Below are 18,154 nucleotides of genomic sequence, written 5' to 3'. Positions count from 1 at the left end.
ATCCCGCCTTCCGCAAGTTCCTACGGTTTCAGGTGGGGGAGTTGCACCTTCAATATCGGGTGCTCCCCTTCGGACTGGCTTCGTCCCCTCGAGTCTTCACGAAGTGTATGGTGGTAGTCGCTGCAGCCCTGAGATCTCGGGGGCTGCAGGTCTTTTCCTACCTGGACGATTGGCTGATCAAGGCATCGACCAGGGAGGGGGTTATCTCAGTGACCCAACAGACTATCATCTTCCTTCAACGTCTGGGGTTCGAAGTGAACTTTCCCAAGTCTCAATTGTGCCCGACTCAATCCCTTCAGTTTATCGGAGCCGTGCTGGACATGGTTCGCCTCCTTTCGTTCCTCCCCCCCCTCGGTTGGAGGCCCTGCTTCGATTGAGTCACCAGGTGTCGCTGATGCCTGTAGTATCGGCTCAGCGCATGATGGTTCTTCTGGGCCACATGGCATCGACGGTCCACGTTACTCCGTTCGCCCGCTTGCATCTGAGGCTTCCTCAGTGGACCTTGGCCTCGCAGTGGCGTCAGGATCGCGACCCAGTCTCTTGTCCAATAACGGTGACTCCTTCTTTGAGACGCTCGCTCCGTTGGTGGACCAACTCTTCCAATCTTTCCGGGGGTTTGCTCTTTCTCGTTCCTCCGCATTGCAAGGTCCTGACCACGGTCTCCTCGGAGTACGCGTGGGGGGCTCATCTCGACGGTCTGCGGACTCAGGGTCTATGGTCGGCAGAGGACCGTCTTTGTCACATCAATGTGTTGGAGCTTCGGGCCATTTTTCTGGCGGCTCGAGCGTTCTGCCACTTGCTACACGATCAGGTAGTCCTCGTGCGGACGGACAACCAGGTGGCAATGTATTATGTGAACAAACAGGGCGGAACGGGCTCTTGGTCCCTGTGCTGGGAAGTCCTGCGCCTTTGGGAATGGGCGGTCTCCCAGAACATCTTCCTACGTGCGGTTTACATTCAGGGAGAGAGGAACTGTCTGGCAGACAAACTCAGTCGTCTTCTCCAGCTGCACGAGTGGTCGCTGAACTCCCGGGTTCTACGCAAGGTCTTCGACCGCTGGGGGACTCCTCAGGTGGATCTGTTTGCCTCCCCGGAGACTCACAAACTGCCCCTCTATTGTTCTCGGATGTACTCCCGGGACCGTCTCGAGGCCGATGCCTTCCTTCTCGACTGGGGGGGAGGTTCCTTTATGCGTTCCCTCCTTTTCCTCTGATCTTGAGAACGTTGGTACATCTCAAATCGACCAGAGCCACTATGATTCTCATTGCGCCTCATTGGCCCAGACAGCACTGGTTCTCCCTGCTCCTTCAACTCAGTGTCAGGGAACCTCTACTTCTGCCTGTGTTTCCCTCTCTGCTGTCTCAGAGTCGGGGTTTGCTGTTACATCCCAATCTTCAGTCTTTACATCTGACCGCTTGGTTCCTTTCCCCTTGACTTCGGTTCCTGTTTCTCAGTCGGTGAGGGAGATTTTGGAAGCCTCGCACAAGGTCTCGACTAGGCTTTGTTATTCCCAGAAGTGGACCAGATTTTCATCCTGGTGTTCCTCGAACCATCTGGACCCGAGTTCAGTTCCAGTGTCTTCGGTGCTGGAATATTTGTTGCATCTGTCTAAGTCTGGGCTGAAGACGACTTCCATTCGGGTGCATCTCAATGCCATTGCGGCGTTCCATCGGCATCTCGAGGGTCGGTCTCTTTCTCTACATCCTCTGGTAACTCGTTTCATGAGGGGTCTCGTGAATGTTCACCCTCCTCTGAAACCTCCTCCTGTAGTTTGGGATCTTAATGTGGTCTTAGCTCAACTGATGAAGCCTCCTTTTGAGCCTATCGACAAATCTCATCTTAAGTTTCTCACTTGGAAGGTGGTCTTTTTGCTTGCGCTCACGTCCGCTCGTCGGATTAGTGAGCTGCAGGCTTTGGTTGCGGATCCACCTTTTACTGTGTTTCATCATGACAAGGTGGTTCTTCGCACCCATCCTAAATTTTTGCCTAAGGTTGTGTCTGATTTCCACCTCAATCAGTCCATTGTTCTTCCGGTGTTCTTCCCGAAGCCCCACTCTCATCCGGGTGAGGCGGCGCTTCACACGCTTGACTGTAAGAGGGCGTTGGCCTTTTATCTCCAACATACCAAGTCTCATCGGAAGGTTCCTCAATTGTTTTTGTCCTTTGATCCTAATCGGTTGGGACATCCTGTTTCCAAGCGCACCTTGTCCAACTGGTTGGCTGCTTGTATTTCTTTTTGCTACGCTCAGGCTGGTCTCACGCTCCATGGTCGAGTCACGGGGCATAAGGTCCGGGCTATGGCAGCTTCTGTTGCTTTCCTCCGGTCTACTCCTGTGGAGGACATATGTAAAGCTGCCACTTGGTCTTCGGTTCATACGTTCACCTCCCACTACTGTCTGGACACTTTGTCCAGAAGCGACAGCCGGTTTGGCCAGTCGGTGTTACGTAACTTGTTTTCCTAAATTGCCATCCTCCCACCTGCCCTTTTTTGGTTGGCTTGGAGGTCACCCACATGTGAGAATATCATGCCTGCTTGTCCTGGGATAAAGCACAGTTACTTACCGTAACAGGTGTTATCCAGGGACAGCAGGCATATATTCTCACAACCTGCCCTCCTCCCCGGGGATGGCTTCTTTGCTGGTTATGGAACTGAGGACCATGAGGTGGGAATGCGCCCTCTAGTGGGCAAGAAGGCATGCACATGCATGGTGCAGTGTAGCAAACTTGAAACTTCAATCAAGTTTGCTTGAAAAGCTGTCCGCGCTGGGGCTCCGTAGATGACGTCACCCACATGTGAGAATATATGCCTGCTGTCCCTGGATAACACCTGTTACGATAAGTAACTGTGCTTTTTTGCTTGATAAGAATGAGATATAGTAAAACAAGCAAGAATGAATTAAAGTAGAAAAGGATGAATAGGATTAGCAGTCTGAAGACCCTATAAAATTGCTATATTGTTTCAATTGGTGAAGTTGCAGTAAAACAGCATTTTGATATTTGGTACATCATTGCCTAGAAATTGTGGATGACTAGTTTAGAGCAGTGGTTCCCAACCTTGTCCTGGAGGACCACCAGGCCAATCGGGTTTTCAGGCTAACCCTAATGAATATGCATGGAGCAGATTTGCATGCCTCTCACTTCCATCATATGCAAATCTCTCTCATGCATATTTATTAGGGATAGCCTGAAAACCCGATTGGCCTGGTGGTCCTCCAGGACAGGGTTGGGAACCACTGGTTTAGAGAACCATATCGGTTTGGCACGATTTACCTTTGGTAAACAAAAACAAAAATTGTGGATACAGATGTTCTGGAGATAATTTATTAAACGCTGACATATAAAACCATGAAAATTCAATTAAAAAAATACAATGATAAAAAATACTGTGATAAAAATCCAACTGGACCCTACACGGTTCATGTTTCGGCGAACACACCTTCCTCAGGGGTCCAATGGTTTGCAAACTCACATATAAAGAATTGGACTGAAAATAGTCTATTGTCTTTAAACGTGTGAGCAAAGAACACCGCAGACAAGCTGAAGTCCCATTTTATTAAAGTCCATATGTTTGAAATCTAGGACTTTTAGTATCGTGTGGCCACTCTCCACTTTAGCCGTTATATCAGACCAAACCGTTTGATGATCGCTATTTCCCAGGTGAGCACCCGCTCGTACATTAGAGATACTCTCCCCATTAGTGAGGACCGGATCCAATATCGCTTTTTCCCTCGTGGGTTCTGTCATCAGTTGTCTGAGCAGAGCTTCTTGAAAGGCATCCACAATCTCCCTGCTTCTTTCCAATTCCAATAAGTGTGTCTATATACATCGGTGGTCTCAAACTCAAACCCTTTGCAGAGCCACATGTTGGATTTGTAGATACTTGGAGGGCCTCAGAAAAAAATAGTTAATGTCTTATTAAAGAAATGACAATTTTGCATGATTTAAAACTCTTTATAGTTTATAAATCTTTCTTTTTGGATAAGTCTTAATAATAATATTGTAATTATAGCTAAAGAGACATATGATCAAGAAACTGTTTTATTTTACTTTTGTGATTATGATAAACATACCAAGGGCCTCAAAATAGTACCTGGCAGGCCACGAGTTTGAGACCACTGATATACATGATTGAGAATGATGAAACACTTTATGGTGGGCGTGACTTGCTCAATGCTCTCATAAACATCAAAGTTTTCTCTGAGCACAATTTACTGATATAATATATGTTATATTATCCCCCAAACAACTCTACTGCTAGTATATGCTTTTTGGTTTTTGAGTGTACACATTTTTTTCATTAAGCAATTCCCTTTTCTTTTTGGATAGCCTGCAATCATAAACTGTCCAAAACCATCCTGAGGATCTCCTTGAAAACTGTCTTAGAACCTGGGAAACGGCTCAGTTCCAACTGCAGCCGCCTGTGACTCTGGGAAAGCCACCAACCCACCACTGCCCCAGGTACAACATAAGTACTTGTATGTATATATACACTGTGAACCAAAAACTCAGCTGATTCTTATAAAATTTAGTGCATTGTGTCCTGAACGAAGCTGATGTAAAATGTTGCAAATTTTTCCCACCACAACACTACCTTGTGAAAATGAATTGTTGCTATGGGATAGGAACAGAAGCAGCCAATAGTTTCTAAACAGTCTCTATATCAAAATGGTCTTTGCTGCAGAAGTCCGAAATCTGATAAAGAACTTGATGCTGCCCAAAGATTACAGCAATCAACGATTGTTGAAAGAGTTCCCACAGAAGCCTTGATGTGCAGCTACGCAAGATCCAAGCAGGCAGTGGATAATGACCATGCTCGATTTGCACACAAGAGCACCTTGATCTTGTACGCGCAGCAAACACACCGAACTTGCCGAAAAGCAGGAATAAGCCAGACAAAAATTAAAATGTCAACGGCACATCCTACCAGGACATGTAGAAGCTGTTCCAACAATCTATCTTCCAGCAGGACAATGCCCCAGCACATCAAGCAAAGGACACCATAGAACTGCTATATCGGGAGATCTCTGGCCTGCGAATTCATCAAATCTAGTTTCAAGTTTAATAAATTCTTTGATTTGATCGCAAAATCATATTTCGATGTGATTTACAACAAATAACAAATCAAATAAAAATAATAAAATCCACATACATCACATAAAATACTACTAGACATTAATACATTAGGGAAAAGGGCAGTATAAAATACAATATTAAAAAATAAAACAGTAAATAAAATCTACTCGTAAACCCAGTTGATGACTGGATCTAGGGGCTGATACAAGAATGCATCTACCAGACAGTGTCTTATCTCTGTTTGGGCTGAGCTGAAGCAGCCATTGTGGCTTCCTGCAAAGGATCCCTTTTGACTTCCGCAGTGTGGTCTTATCGAGGCTCGACTACTGCAATGCCCCGTATCTTGGAGTGATTAAGACATTGCAAGAGGAGCACCAAAATATGCTCATATTACACCTGACCTTTGACAACTACACTGGTTGCCAGTGGCATTCCCAGTCCAATATGAGACTGTTATGATTTGTCATTAGTTTTTGTATGGAATAATTCCAGTGTTTTGCCCCAAAAGAGCTTTGCGTTCTGACAATTCTGCTCTGCTGAGGGGCAATGTTAACCTGAAATTTGTAGAAACTAGTGTAAGGACTTTTTGTTGTGCTGGGGTAAAATTTTGGTCTTTGCTAGTAGGACAGTTAAGGAAATGTGCTGACAGGGGAACTTTTTGAAAACTTGAAAAAACACAATTGTTTGTTACTGCTTTTTTATAGGGTTTGACTTATTGGATCAGTGAATTATTGATGTTTTAGCATTATGTATGTTTGATCTTATGTAAACGGTATAGAAATTTTAAAAAGAAATAATCGGCTTAACTGAAACTATTACTTTCTGACTTTTCATTTTTCTGCAAGATACTCCATAAAATGCTTTCATATGTATTCAGTTCACAATTCATTTTCACAAGGTGGGAAATATTTGCAACATTTTACATCAGTTTCTTTCAAGACACAATGCACTAAATTTCATAAGAATTGACAGAGTTCTGTGGGAGATATTAGGAGCATCTTTAAAAATCATAATCTAAAAGACAAATCTTTGCTTCTAAGGAAACGCAATCTACAAGGATTCCAAACTAACATCCAAAAATTCATACTAGCCAGCTGAGTCATTAAGTTGGTACTCTGAGGCACGATCAAAGCAGGCCTGGATGCCTATATCCTTCCAGAGCCGGCCAATAATATCCGACATTTCTTTAGGCATAGTTCCCTCTTCAATGGTGTCCGCCAGGTGCGTTAGTTTCCGTGCATCATCCTGGAGGCAGAAAATATTAAGAAAGCAGTCAGTACCTACTAAGAAAAAAGGATCTCTCCCTGAGAGCCAGCAAATCTCTAATTAGAAAATGAATGGTATAAATTGATGGACTAAGGCTGGTACCAGGCAGACTTAAAAAGTCAGTTAGGAATGGTCTGTATTCTGCAAACAAAGATGGTTTGGATAGGCTAGAGTGAGCTTCAATGACACCGAAGGACAGTACTGGGCTGAGCTACAAAGGTGGTGGAACCATATGGGAGATGAAAGAGAGGAAGGATGGTGAATATACTGTAGAGGGTAAAAATGCAACAATGGGGAGTGGAATACTGGGGAAAAAATGAGAGTGAAAATAGGAAAGTTAGAGACTGAAAGGAGGATGAGGAGAATTAGAGGGTAAGAGTGGGCAGAAAGAGCTAAAAGGGAAAGATTAATATGAAAATAGGAGGAGTTTAAAGAAAGGACAAATATCCAGACAATCAAGAATAAGAATATTCTCTTCTTTCTGAATTTATGAACTGAAATATGTTAGTTTTGGGAAACATGCATTGTGGGTCCTTTGTACTGTGTTCAATACAAGAGGAAAGGGATTTATATACCAGCTTATTTCTTCAGTGTTTAACTTTGGGTTACTAGTTTCATTTTTGTTTTAATATTTCAACATGATTTTATGTGCCAGACACATTACAATTTATATGGATTTATTAACCGCCTTTATAAGGAGATTCACCCAAGATAGTGCATAGCAAATACAACGATAGCAAAATGATCAAATATAAAGATAATTACAATAAATGAGGGCAAGAGCAAATTGAAACTTAATAGGAGCAAAACTAGGGTCAAACATATAGCAAGTTAGTCCAGGTGTGGGATGATCCCAAACAGTAAAACACATTTTATGCCGCTTATCCTAGTGCATTTCTCCACATCCATTTAATTCTGACTTTACTACTTTTGACTGTTTAAAAGTCCACCTAGTTCAAGGAGTGTTTCATAAATAGCAAAAACCGAGTCGCCAACCCATCATTCAGGAAATGCCGTGTGAGCAGATTGAAACTTCTTAAGTTCATTAGTTAACTGCTTTCACCACATTCTCTGGCAACAAATTCCAGAGTTTAATTCTACATTGTGGGAGAAATATTCTCTTCTGTTGTACTTAGTAGCTTTGACTTTCCTCAGTAGACACGACATGTTTTCTTTGCTGCTGCAAAGCACAGGCTGTTTCTATTTCGGTCACCAACTTTGAAACCAATACTCTCGTCTTCTAAACAGGTAAGGTGACACGATGCATCCTTGCCTGATGCCACATTTTATTGGAAACCAATCAGTGTTACCATATTCTGTTCTTACTGCAGCTTCTTTATCAGCTGAGTTATGTGTTTGGGTATTCCCATTTGTGCTACAGTTCTCCATTGCTGTAGTCGATGAAGCAAAAGTATAGGGGCTTTTGGTATTCTTTGCTCTTCTCCAATATCCATCTAACATTGGCAATAATGTCTTTAGTTCCTTGATCTTTGTCATTGTCCTTGATCTTTGGGGGACCACTGCCACACAGCAAAGGACACGAGGCCCGAGGAGAAATATCAAGAGGAGGCCAGTGCCAGCCTGGAATCAGTCAGACCAGAGGAGAGGAAGAAGACAGCAGGTAAGATAACATTCCATTCATGCTTTCTGGTTGCATGAGACCGAATTACTGTAAAAATGGTTTTATTTTGTCTCCCTTCCTTATCTGTCCCAACCCAAGCCCCCCCTTTATGGGTCCATGTATCCTTCTCTCCTCCCCTGCTCTTCACCCTGCTGGACTCACCCCACCCACACATTTCTGCCACGTCAAAAGTGATGTGGAGGAGGAAAGGCCCTGCCAGGGCTGGCCGCAAGCAACCTGTTTAAAGCGCTGCCTCTGCTAACTGGCTGCTGTTTCGGGTAAGTGAGGTGGGGTTGGAGGTTCAGGGCTGCTGCTGCTTTGGGGCTGGAGGGAGAGAGAGAAGGGAGTTGGCAGGTCAGGACCGCCATCACTGCTGCTTCGAGTAAGTGAGGGAGGAGGTTTGGGTAAAGACCGCTGCCGCTGCTGCTTTGGGAGGATGGAGAGGGGGGTGGAGGGGGAATGGTTGGGTCAGAACCGCTACTGGTGCTCCATTCGTAGGGGCCCTTTTACTAAAGTTTAGTGTGCATTAACAGAATTAGTTTTATACTTATGGGCTCCTTAGCACTCCATCACTGCACCTTTTATTTGGTACATTGCAGTTGGGTTTAAAAAATGTTTGGATAATTTCCTAAAACAGAACTCCATAGGTCATTATTGAGATGAACTTCTTGGGGAAATCGACTGCCTATTCCTAGGATAAGCAGCATAAAATCTGTTTTTTTTCTTGCCAGGAACTTGTGACCTGGTTTAGCAACTGTTGGAAATAGGATACTGGGCTTGATGGACCTGCGGTCTGTCCCATTATGGCAGCTCTTATGTTCTTATTCTGCTTATCCAAGAAATAAAGCAGTTCATCTTAAGAATGGCTTATGGCAATGAATTCCAGAGTTTAATTACATGTTGAGTGAAGAAATATTTTGTCAGTTTATTTTAAATTTACTATTCTGATGTTAAGAACATAACATAAGACTAGTCTTACTGGATCAGACCAATGGTCCATCAAACCCAGTAGCCCGTTTTCATGGTGAATTAATTTATATGTTTCTTATGTTATTTTATTATTAATCTTTTGTTAACCGCATTGAACTTACGGTTACGCAGTTTATAAGTACGATGTTATGTTATGTTAATGGACCTTTGGTCTGTCCCAGTATGGCAATGCTTATGCTCAAAAGGTATAGATCTCAGGAATAACATCTAACATAGAAACAAAGAAGATGACGGCAGATAAGGGTCATAGCCCATCAGGTCTGCCCACTCTACTGATCCACCCCCAAGTCTACTATCCTAGGGATCCCACTCCTGGTGACAGGTTCCCTTGGCTTAACCCTCTAAGGGATCCCACATGGGCATCCCATTTGCTCTTAAATTCTTGCACGCTATTTGCCTCGATCACCTGCACCGGGAGCTCGTTCCAAGGATCAACCACTCTCTCAGTGAAGAAATATTTCCTGGTGTCGCCATGAAATTTCCCGCCCCTGAGTTTGAGCAGATGCCCTCTTGTGATTGAGGGTCCTGTGAGAAAGAGAATCTCTTCTTCCATCTCGACACGGCCGGTAATATACTTAAACGTCTCGATCATGTCTCCTCTCTCCCTACGTTCCTCGAGTGAGTGCAGCCGCAAATTTTTCAGCCTTTCCTCGTACGATAGATCCTTGAGCCCCGAGACCATCCTGGTGGCCATCCACCAGGTCACCAGGAGAGCCAGGTGGCCTGGTGACTCTACTCTCAGCACATCTTTTCGGTAGTGTGGCCTCCAGAATTGCACACAGTATTCCAAATGAGGCCTCACCATGGTTCTGTATAATGGCATTATGACTTCAGGCTTCCGGCTGACGAAACTCCTGCGGATGCAACCTAACAACTGTCTTGCCTTAGATGAAGCCTTCTCCACATGATCAGCAGTTTTCATGTCTGCGCTGATGATCACTCCCAAGTCTCATTCTGTTGAAGTTCTAGCTAAGGTCTCACCATTCAAGGTGTAAGTTCTGCACGGATTTCTGCTGCCGAGGTGCATGATCTTGCATTTCTTAGCGTTGAAGCCCAGCTGCCAGGTCGAGGACCAAAGCTCCAACAAATGTAGGTCCTGTGTCATACTATCGGGTGAATTGCCATCTCTCACTATATTGCATAGTTTGGCGTCGTCAGCAAATAACGTTACCTTACCTTGAAGCCCCTGAGTTAGGTCACCTATGAATATGTTTAAAAGGAGCGGGCCCAAGACTGAGCCCTGCGGTACTCCACTGGTGACCTCCGATGTTTTATAGAGGGTACCGTTAACTACCATTAAAGATCCCATAATTTTAGATCCAAGTATTAGAGGCTCACCTGCCTGGCAGTATCCGCATACTGGATGTTGAGGGTGTTCATGGCTCGTACAATGGAAAGCATTGACTGCAAAGTGTTGCTGTTGATGATACTGATGAATTCCAGACATTCCTCCAGAGAGTATCCATCTTGGTGGATAATTCTGAAAACAAAAGGAATGAGAGAGACCAAGATTCTAGCTCAACAAGTTATAGGCAGGTTCTCACAAGGTCTGCGTCTGAAAACAGGAAGGGTAAATCCAGTGTGCATATGGAAGCATCACATCGTACTTTATGAATTTATCTTGGACAAATTGGACGGAACATGTGGACCTTTACCTGCTCTCATTTACTAGGTTCCTTAGATATCTATAATATCGATCTATCTTTAACAATAAGCATCTACTAACATTAACATCCTACGTGTGCATAACCCCACCAAAAAGACATCTTAGCATTGTCTCATGCTACATAAACCCTAATATCACAAGAAATAAAGTTTTTTTTTAAGTTTCTGAAGTACACAGCTCCCAAGGAAAGGCATCTGATTATGGTACTGCAAATGAAAATGAAATAACTCGCCACTTAACATTTTTATTGGATGAATATCAACAGGTTTGGGCATATCACTGCAATTAGTCCTTCAGATACAAGGGCCTTGGGTTTTTTTCCCTCTTCCCCTCTCTTTCTTTTTTTTTTTTTTTTTTATTATTTATTTATAAAGTTTTAAAATTTTAACAAGCATACCATCTTGTACAGAAAAGTGCAATCAAGAAAACATATCTTTGATTATTCTCAAAATGAAAATAAACTAAAATTACATAAAAGGTAGTAATTCCAACTTAATCGTACACTAGTCGTCAATAATGGATCCAAGATTCAGGAATTAGGAGTGAGTTTAGTACAATAACAAAATTAACCAAAACACGTCATCTGTGCTGAAAGAGAGCTTAATAATTAAGACACCGATGTTACTCTTTTTCAAGGCGCTTCATGGAGAGGAAAGCAGTCAAATGAGACGGTTCAAAGAAAATATATTTGAGGGAATTATACCTTATTACACACTTACAAGGGTATCTAAGAAAAAATAATCCCCCCATCTGAGTCACACCTGGTTTTAACAATAAAAATTCCCTCCTTCTTTTCTGAGTTTCTCTTGAAACATCAGGAAAAACTTGAATATGGAAGCCAAGGAAATCTCTGGATCTATTTTTTTTAAAAAGTTTAAGAATCCAATCTCTGTCTGGAGCCAAAGCTACAGTCAGTAAGAGAGTGGCTGGACTAGCCACCTCTCTATCAGATTGTTCCAATAAAGCAGTAACATCCAAAGGATTTTCCTGTGGACTACCATCCTCATCTTTTTTTTGAGATTCCTGATTTTTTTTAATAGGCAAATAGTACACTCTTAACAATGGTGGCAATGAACCTTCAGGAATTTTTAAATTTTCCAGAAAGTAGCGTTTTATCATTTCTCCTGGAGGAATTGAGGCAACCTTTGGAAAATTAATCAAACGTAAATTGTTAAACCGACTATTGTTTTCAAGTGCTTCTAATTTTCTTCTCAGATTAAGATTATCTTTCACAATCAAGTCTTGGTTGCTCTTAAACATTTTTAAGTCCTTCTTTTCTTCTTGTATCTCAGTTTTTATAACTACAATGTCCTGTTTCACATTTTTAATTTCTTCCTTCTGAAATTCTAATTCTTTTTCCAAATTCTTTATCTGAGGATTGAGGGAATTACCCAGACTAGAAACCAAGTCCCATAAAGATTCCAGTGTAACCTCTGGAGGTCGGATAGGGGCAAAGGAAAATATTTGTGCACTGTTAGTTAGTTCATCTGATTGTTTTACCTCCCCTGTGCCTTGTAGACCCTTAAGCACAGTTGTCCCGGTCGCTGGTTCTTTTACAAGGAGAAGTTCCCCTTGTGCTGTTCCCTGCAGCGAGCCCTCCACTTCACTGGCCTCTCGAGATGAGAACTCTGCCTCTTCGGACAAGCTCTCATCCCTTGGAGAGCTGGCTCCCAGCGGCAGTGGCTGTAAGGGAGGCGTCCTGACGTCGGGGCTCAGCGTGACGTCCAGCCCAGGGGTATCCGCCGAGACACTCCTATCAGCCGGCGCTCCCAACGGGCGATTCCCCAAACGGCTCGACTCACTTTGGAGACGCCAGAAAATGTCGTCGACTGTAAGAACTGCAGGGCTCGAGCGCTGGGAGGCTCCACCAACGCTCCTGCCTCTTCTCTTCGGCATTTTTCAGTAAGTTAGGAAAGACACTCTCTAGCGTCTTGTCAGCAACAGATAGCGGCAGCCATCTTGGATCTGCCACTACCCCCCTCTCTTTCTTTTTATATATATTGTATTTCTGCCCATTTCCATCCAGTATCGGTAAGTAAATGTTTGTCAGTGTGTCTGATTGTTTGAACCATTGTTTTGCTATTTGTTTTTAATGTATGTTTTTATTATACCCTGTTTTTATATATTATGTAAAACCGCTTTGAATTTCGATAAGGCAGTATATCAAATTTTAAATAAACCTGGAAATCAGTTATACTGCAATATTTTGAATGATCTGCAGCCTTTTCACATTTTTCTTAGAAATCAACAGATAGAGAATATTATAATAATCCAATGTCCTGAGAATGAGGGCCTGTACTAGCAATCTGAATGAGAAAAAAAATCAAAGTATGGCTTAATTGTTCTTAATTTCCAAATAAACTCTTTGTCAAGAAGTGCTTTTTTAGCCTTCGAATGTTGAGGAAGGTCAGAGCTCTTTTCCATCAACAGCACTTTTCTGTCTTTTACAATCCATCATACTAGCCCGGTTAGATTACTGCAATGTAGTCTACCTTGGTATAACAAAGATCTGCCTTCAAAGACTCCAACTGATACAGAATACTGCTGCAAAACTAATTTTTGGAAAAAGCAAATTTGATTATGGGTCACCCCTGCTTCAAAATTTTCACTGGCTTCCTGTCCATCTCAGGATCCATTGCAAATGTTTATGTATCACTTTTAAAATCCTATATGGTATTTTTGTCCCTTTCATTCCTCTCTCTTGGAATGCTTATAGATTCTCCCTTGCAAGAACAATATTTAAGATGCCTGGTAGGGGTCCTATTGAAATCACAGGTAGGGAAAGTAAACATACTTAAAAACTAGTCATATATAGAGTGTGCTTTAATTGCTTGCTCCTGCAGGAAAGCTATAGAAAAGAAGATGAAAAAGAGGACACCAAAGAGCTTTCTTATAAGTGAAGAACCTAACCTAGATCCATATCTGGTATGTAAGTGTCCCATTCATAGGAGTCATTGAACCATGTCTTCGTGATAGCAACAATATCTACATCTGCCTCTAACATCAGGGCTTGAAGATCATCTTCTGTATAGGTTTTTGTTTGTTTAGTCTAACCTACTAAGAAGTGAATTACTAACAATGTTGTTTAATACTATTGCATTTTGCCTTTTGCCACCTCACCTTCTACTGCAGTTTAAATGCTTAAAAACATATTGATTGGTTGGAATAGATTTGAACAGGTGTACATCATTGTTCTCTACTAAGAAAGCACTGCAGAGCAATAGGCAGGAAACACCTTTCTGAAGTTTCCTTTACCATTAAGGGAGCTATGTGATGAGAATATACTCACTTCATTTGCTTGACAATAGTACTTTTTCCAGACTCGCCAGCTCCTAAAAAAAGATGAATATGTTAGGATACGAAATCTGCTCTCCCCATGCAATATTTTGTACAGATTATATAAACTGGTTAGACAATTCCTTGATGATCAAGTACCTAAGAAACTTAAAAGCACTAGTATCATATAGACACAGAATCCAATGAACTGAAAAGAAGGAAAACTTCATAGATGTTGCTTTATAATTAACATGTGGAAAAGGCATGCAAAGCGTGTATGTGTGTGTTTGCTTGCATACGCTAGTGGCCAAAATTGTGGAAACACGTAGCATTTTAGGCATTATGCTTTAAAAAAAACTTTGCAACAACATCATAATTGTATTTAGAGCTAGATGCACTAAAGTCAGCGATCGTCACTAAACCTGTTTTCACAGCTTTAGCGATGATCGCTTTTACCAACCCGATACACAATGGCTCACCGCGAGGAAAACGGTGATAGAGTTCAGAAAAGTGTGAAATGAACATAGAGGTTCTCGAATGAAAAAATAATGGTAAATATTGAAGAACTAAGGCCAGTACTGGGCAGATTTGCACGGTCTGTGTCCATATATGGCCGTATGGTTGAGGATGGGCTAGGGAGGGCTTCGACAGCTGAGATGGTTTAGATGGGCTGGAATGAGCTTTGATGGAGAATTCAGTAGATGGAGCCTTAGTACAGTACCGGGCAGAACTTTGGGTTGTGGCCTAGAAATAGCTATGAAGAAAAATTTTAAATTAAATCAGTAATTTAAAGAGAGAGGGTAAGGTTGGACAGACTGGATGGACCATTCGGATCTTTATCTGCTATCATCTAGTATGTTACTATGTTACATTGCTTGGCTATAGAAAAAAAATGCCCAGGGGTTTTAGCTATCAGAAAAAAATGACAGGTCTAGCTAGATCTGTCAATAACTGTGTTACCGACAGGTCTGCCTGGGTTGTTGTTTTTTTTATTTATTTTTTTTTCAATGGCACAGATATTTTGCGCGGTTACAATGACCCCCCGATGAACGCCCAATGAACGTGGTGACAGGAATCCCCCCACCCTACAAGAGAAAATTGGCAGGAGAAATGCTCACTCCCTCCTGCCATGCTGTCCCCACCCCACCCCCGTGAAATAAAATTTGCAAGAGGGATGCACACTCCCTCCTGTCAACGGAGTGGTATATTCTCACCCGAGCTAGAGACTTGGGGCTAGTAGGGCCTTAAGCTGTTGGGGAGGTACCCATAGAGAACAATAGCCCATAGTCGTCAACGTGGATAAGTGAACAGTTTTGGTTGCATACTGTTAAAGCCTGGTTGTTAGGGTCTCAGGGTGGGTATGCATGGTTCTTATTGCTTTCCGGAAAGGTAGCAGGCTATCTATGGCTTGAATGTCTGGGGGAGCTGGTTCCACAATTTTGTCATACTATGCGAGAAGGATTGTCTACGGGCAGTTTCGAGCTGGAGCTGGTAAGCTGGTGGGACGCTTAATCTGCATTCCTGCAAGAGGCTGGTCATGTAGTCAGGAAAGCAAAGATGCAAATGGAAGAAAAAATAGCCGACGTGGTAAAACAGGGAGACATTTTTTTTAGATATATTAATGATAAGAAGTACAAAAGTGGTATTGTAAGACTCAAAGGTAAAGGAGAGGAATATGTAGAAGCTGATAAAGAAAAGGCTGAATTGCTTAACAAATATTTCTGTTCTGTGTTCACGGCTGAAGCATCAGGAGCGGGACCGCAGAAGACAAACGTGAATTGGGATGGAGGAGTAATAGACCCTGATCGATTTTCAGAGGATTGTGTTTGTGAGGAGCTAGCTAAAATAAAGGTAGACAAAGCGATAGGGCCAGATGGTGTACATCCGAGGGGGCTGAAGGAACTTTGACTGACCTTTTCAACGAGTCTCTAGAGTTGGAAATGGTACCGGAAGACTGGAGAAGAGTGGATGTGGTCCCTCTCCACAAAAGTGGAAGTAAGGAAGAAGTAGGGAATTACAGGCCAGTAAGTCTAACTTCGGTGGTATGCAAATTAATGGAAACGTTTTTATTTTAAATGTATTTATTAATTTTCCAGTGTGCAAGCAAACAACTACAGCAACACCAAACAGAACACTTACAATTATGCACAAGTGAAATCCTCACCCCTCGCCACTCCCCCCCATCCCCCCCAACAGAAACAAAAGGGGTCCTGAGTACAGGAAACAAAATCATAGTCAAATTATAAGCTCAGTAATCGACTTCTAGCTATTGGAGTAAAACTCAGCCAAAAACACTCCCAAATCAAACAGAATCTGCGGCCTGGGCCAGTGTCCAAGTCTGAAAAATGCCGCCTCTCCAATGAAGCATGTATGATCATCAGTGATCTCCAGTGACTGTAAGTCGGGGGTTTGCTGGTCAGCCATTGGGACAAAATTGCCTTCTTGCCCAGTAACATCACTCTAGCCACAAAAGCTGAAAGCCCTTTGGGTTTGAGAAAAGCAATAATATAAAATCCAAATAGTGCTCTGGGAGTCGGAGTCCATCGCCTACCCCAGAGAGAGGTAGTGTAGTGACCCAATCACTGCCAGAACTGAAGAATACTAGGGCAGGACCAAAACATATGTCCCAGCGAGGCGTGTGCTTGAGTACATTTCGGGCATTGATGTACCTGGATGATGCCCATCTGATAGGCTCACATGGGCAATATATAAAGGCGGATAACAAACTTAAGCTGTAATTCCCAGTGTATTATATTGGTGGACACTTTCCTCAAGTTTTTCACCACTGAAGAAAAGAAATACTATGAAGATCGTGATGGTATGAACAAATGTGATGCACGGGGGTGAGCCTTGGAGCTGGAGAGACCGTGCTGCCCTCCAACTCCCAATGTCTAACAAAGGTAGGGGCCGGGGTATTCACGGGAGCATCCGGTGGCTGCTCATTGTTTTCCATTGTGAATGTTGGCTTGTAACCCGTTCTGAGCTACTGGAAGGATGGGATAGAAAACTAGATAAATAAATAAATAAATAATAATTTGGAGTAGTTTGATGAGAAAGGAGGAGAAAGGAGGTGATGAGATGAATAGGAAATTAGGATGAGACATAGTATGTAAATGAAGGAGAGGCAGTTTGTGTGAACAGAAAGAATTGAATAGAATTAGCAGAGAAAACATGGAAAGAAGGAAGAGATGTTAGACATTTTTGAAGGAGAATGAGGGAATTTTGGTGATTTATGTTTCGTCTTTTCTTTTGTTACACTCCATAACAGTGATTCAAACGTTTGCTAAAGCAGCATTCCCTGTGGACTTTTGCCTTGAACTTTTAATGGATTGGTTGATAAAAATGATAAGCCTTTCCTTAGGGAGGGATATTATCCAATTCAATTGGGTCATAGAAACCTAGAGTATGACGGCAGAAGAGGGCCGGCGGCCCAACAAGTCTGGCCACTCAAGAACCCTCCCTCCCTGGATTACCCATCTTTTATGCATAACCCTGTAGCACCCCCACCTGTTTGTCCCATTGATTTTTGAAGTCGAGCACGCTACTAGTCTCGACCACCTGACGTGGAAGTTTATTCCATCAATCAATCACCCGGGCTCTGTGATAGGCTCATGTTGCCTTTGCAATCTCCCTGCCTCCCCAACGCCGCAAAAGCCAGGCGCATACAACCACTGCACAAGCACTGGGCCCAGAAGCCTTCCCCCCCTCCCCCCCGAAGTTCTGGGCCAGACAATCGCTGCCTGGCTGGCCCGGAACTTCCTCTCTTGACATCAGAATTGACATCAGGGAGGGAGTGGAGGCTTGTGGGCCTGGCTTTTGTGTCATCAGGGAAGCAGACTTCAAGTTTCAAATTTATTTGATCAGACTTCTGAGCGGTGTACAATAAAAATACAGCTTTCGTCATATAAAATAGGGGTGGTGGCTTAAATCGGCGGCGTTGGCTTGGGGGGCAGGGAGAGAGAAAGAAAGACAGAAAAATGTAAACGTGGCCAGCTGAGCTGATTGTGGCATGGGAATCCCTGATCAGCTGAGCCAGCAGGACTCCCCAAAGCTGTGGCTTCAGGGAGTCCTGTCAGCTCAGCTGAATGGGGGAAAATACCCCTGCATGATCAGCTGAACCAGCTGTGGCAGAGGGGACCCACCAACACCCCAGAATTCAGCAGGAGGGATGCTCATTCCCTCCTATTGCTGGGCCCCCTCAAATACTTGTCACTCAATTTTCCTTTTTTTCCCCAAACCACTCACCCCCACCCACCAACCCC

The 18,154-nt window shown here is 43.1% G+C and overlaps 1 protein-coding gene across 1 annotated transcript in view; it reads right to left on the bottom strand.

Annotated features, from left to right (window-relative positions):
• Positions 1-18,154, bottom strand: part of GNAT1 (G protein subunit alpha transducin 1) — a 49,004-nt gene that overhangs the window by 27,294 nt on the left and 3,556 nt on the right. The window contains exons 2-4 of the mRNA XM_033926339.1: positions 13,906-13,948; positions 10,289-10,430; positions 6,161-6,318 (exon numbers count right to left, since the gene is read on the bottom strand). Of these exons, the coding sequence (XP_033782230.1) occupies positions 6,161-6,318; positions 10,289-10,430; positions 13,906-13,948 (343 nt within the window). The remainder of the gene's footprint in view (positions 1-6,160; positions 6,319-10,288; positions 10,431-13,905; positions 13,949-18,154) is intronic.

This window comes from Geotrypetes seraphini, chromosome 17, assembly GCF_902459505.1.
Source record: "Geotrypetes seraphini chromosome 17, aGeoSer1.1, whole genome shotgun sequence".
NCBI lineage: Eukaryota > Metazoa > Chordata > Amphibia > Gymnophiona > Dermophiidae > Geotrypetes > Geotrypetes seraphini.
This window is presented reverse-complemented; position numbering and strand designations above follow the sequence as displayed.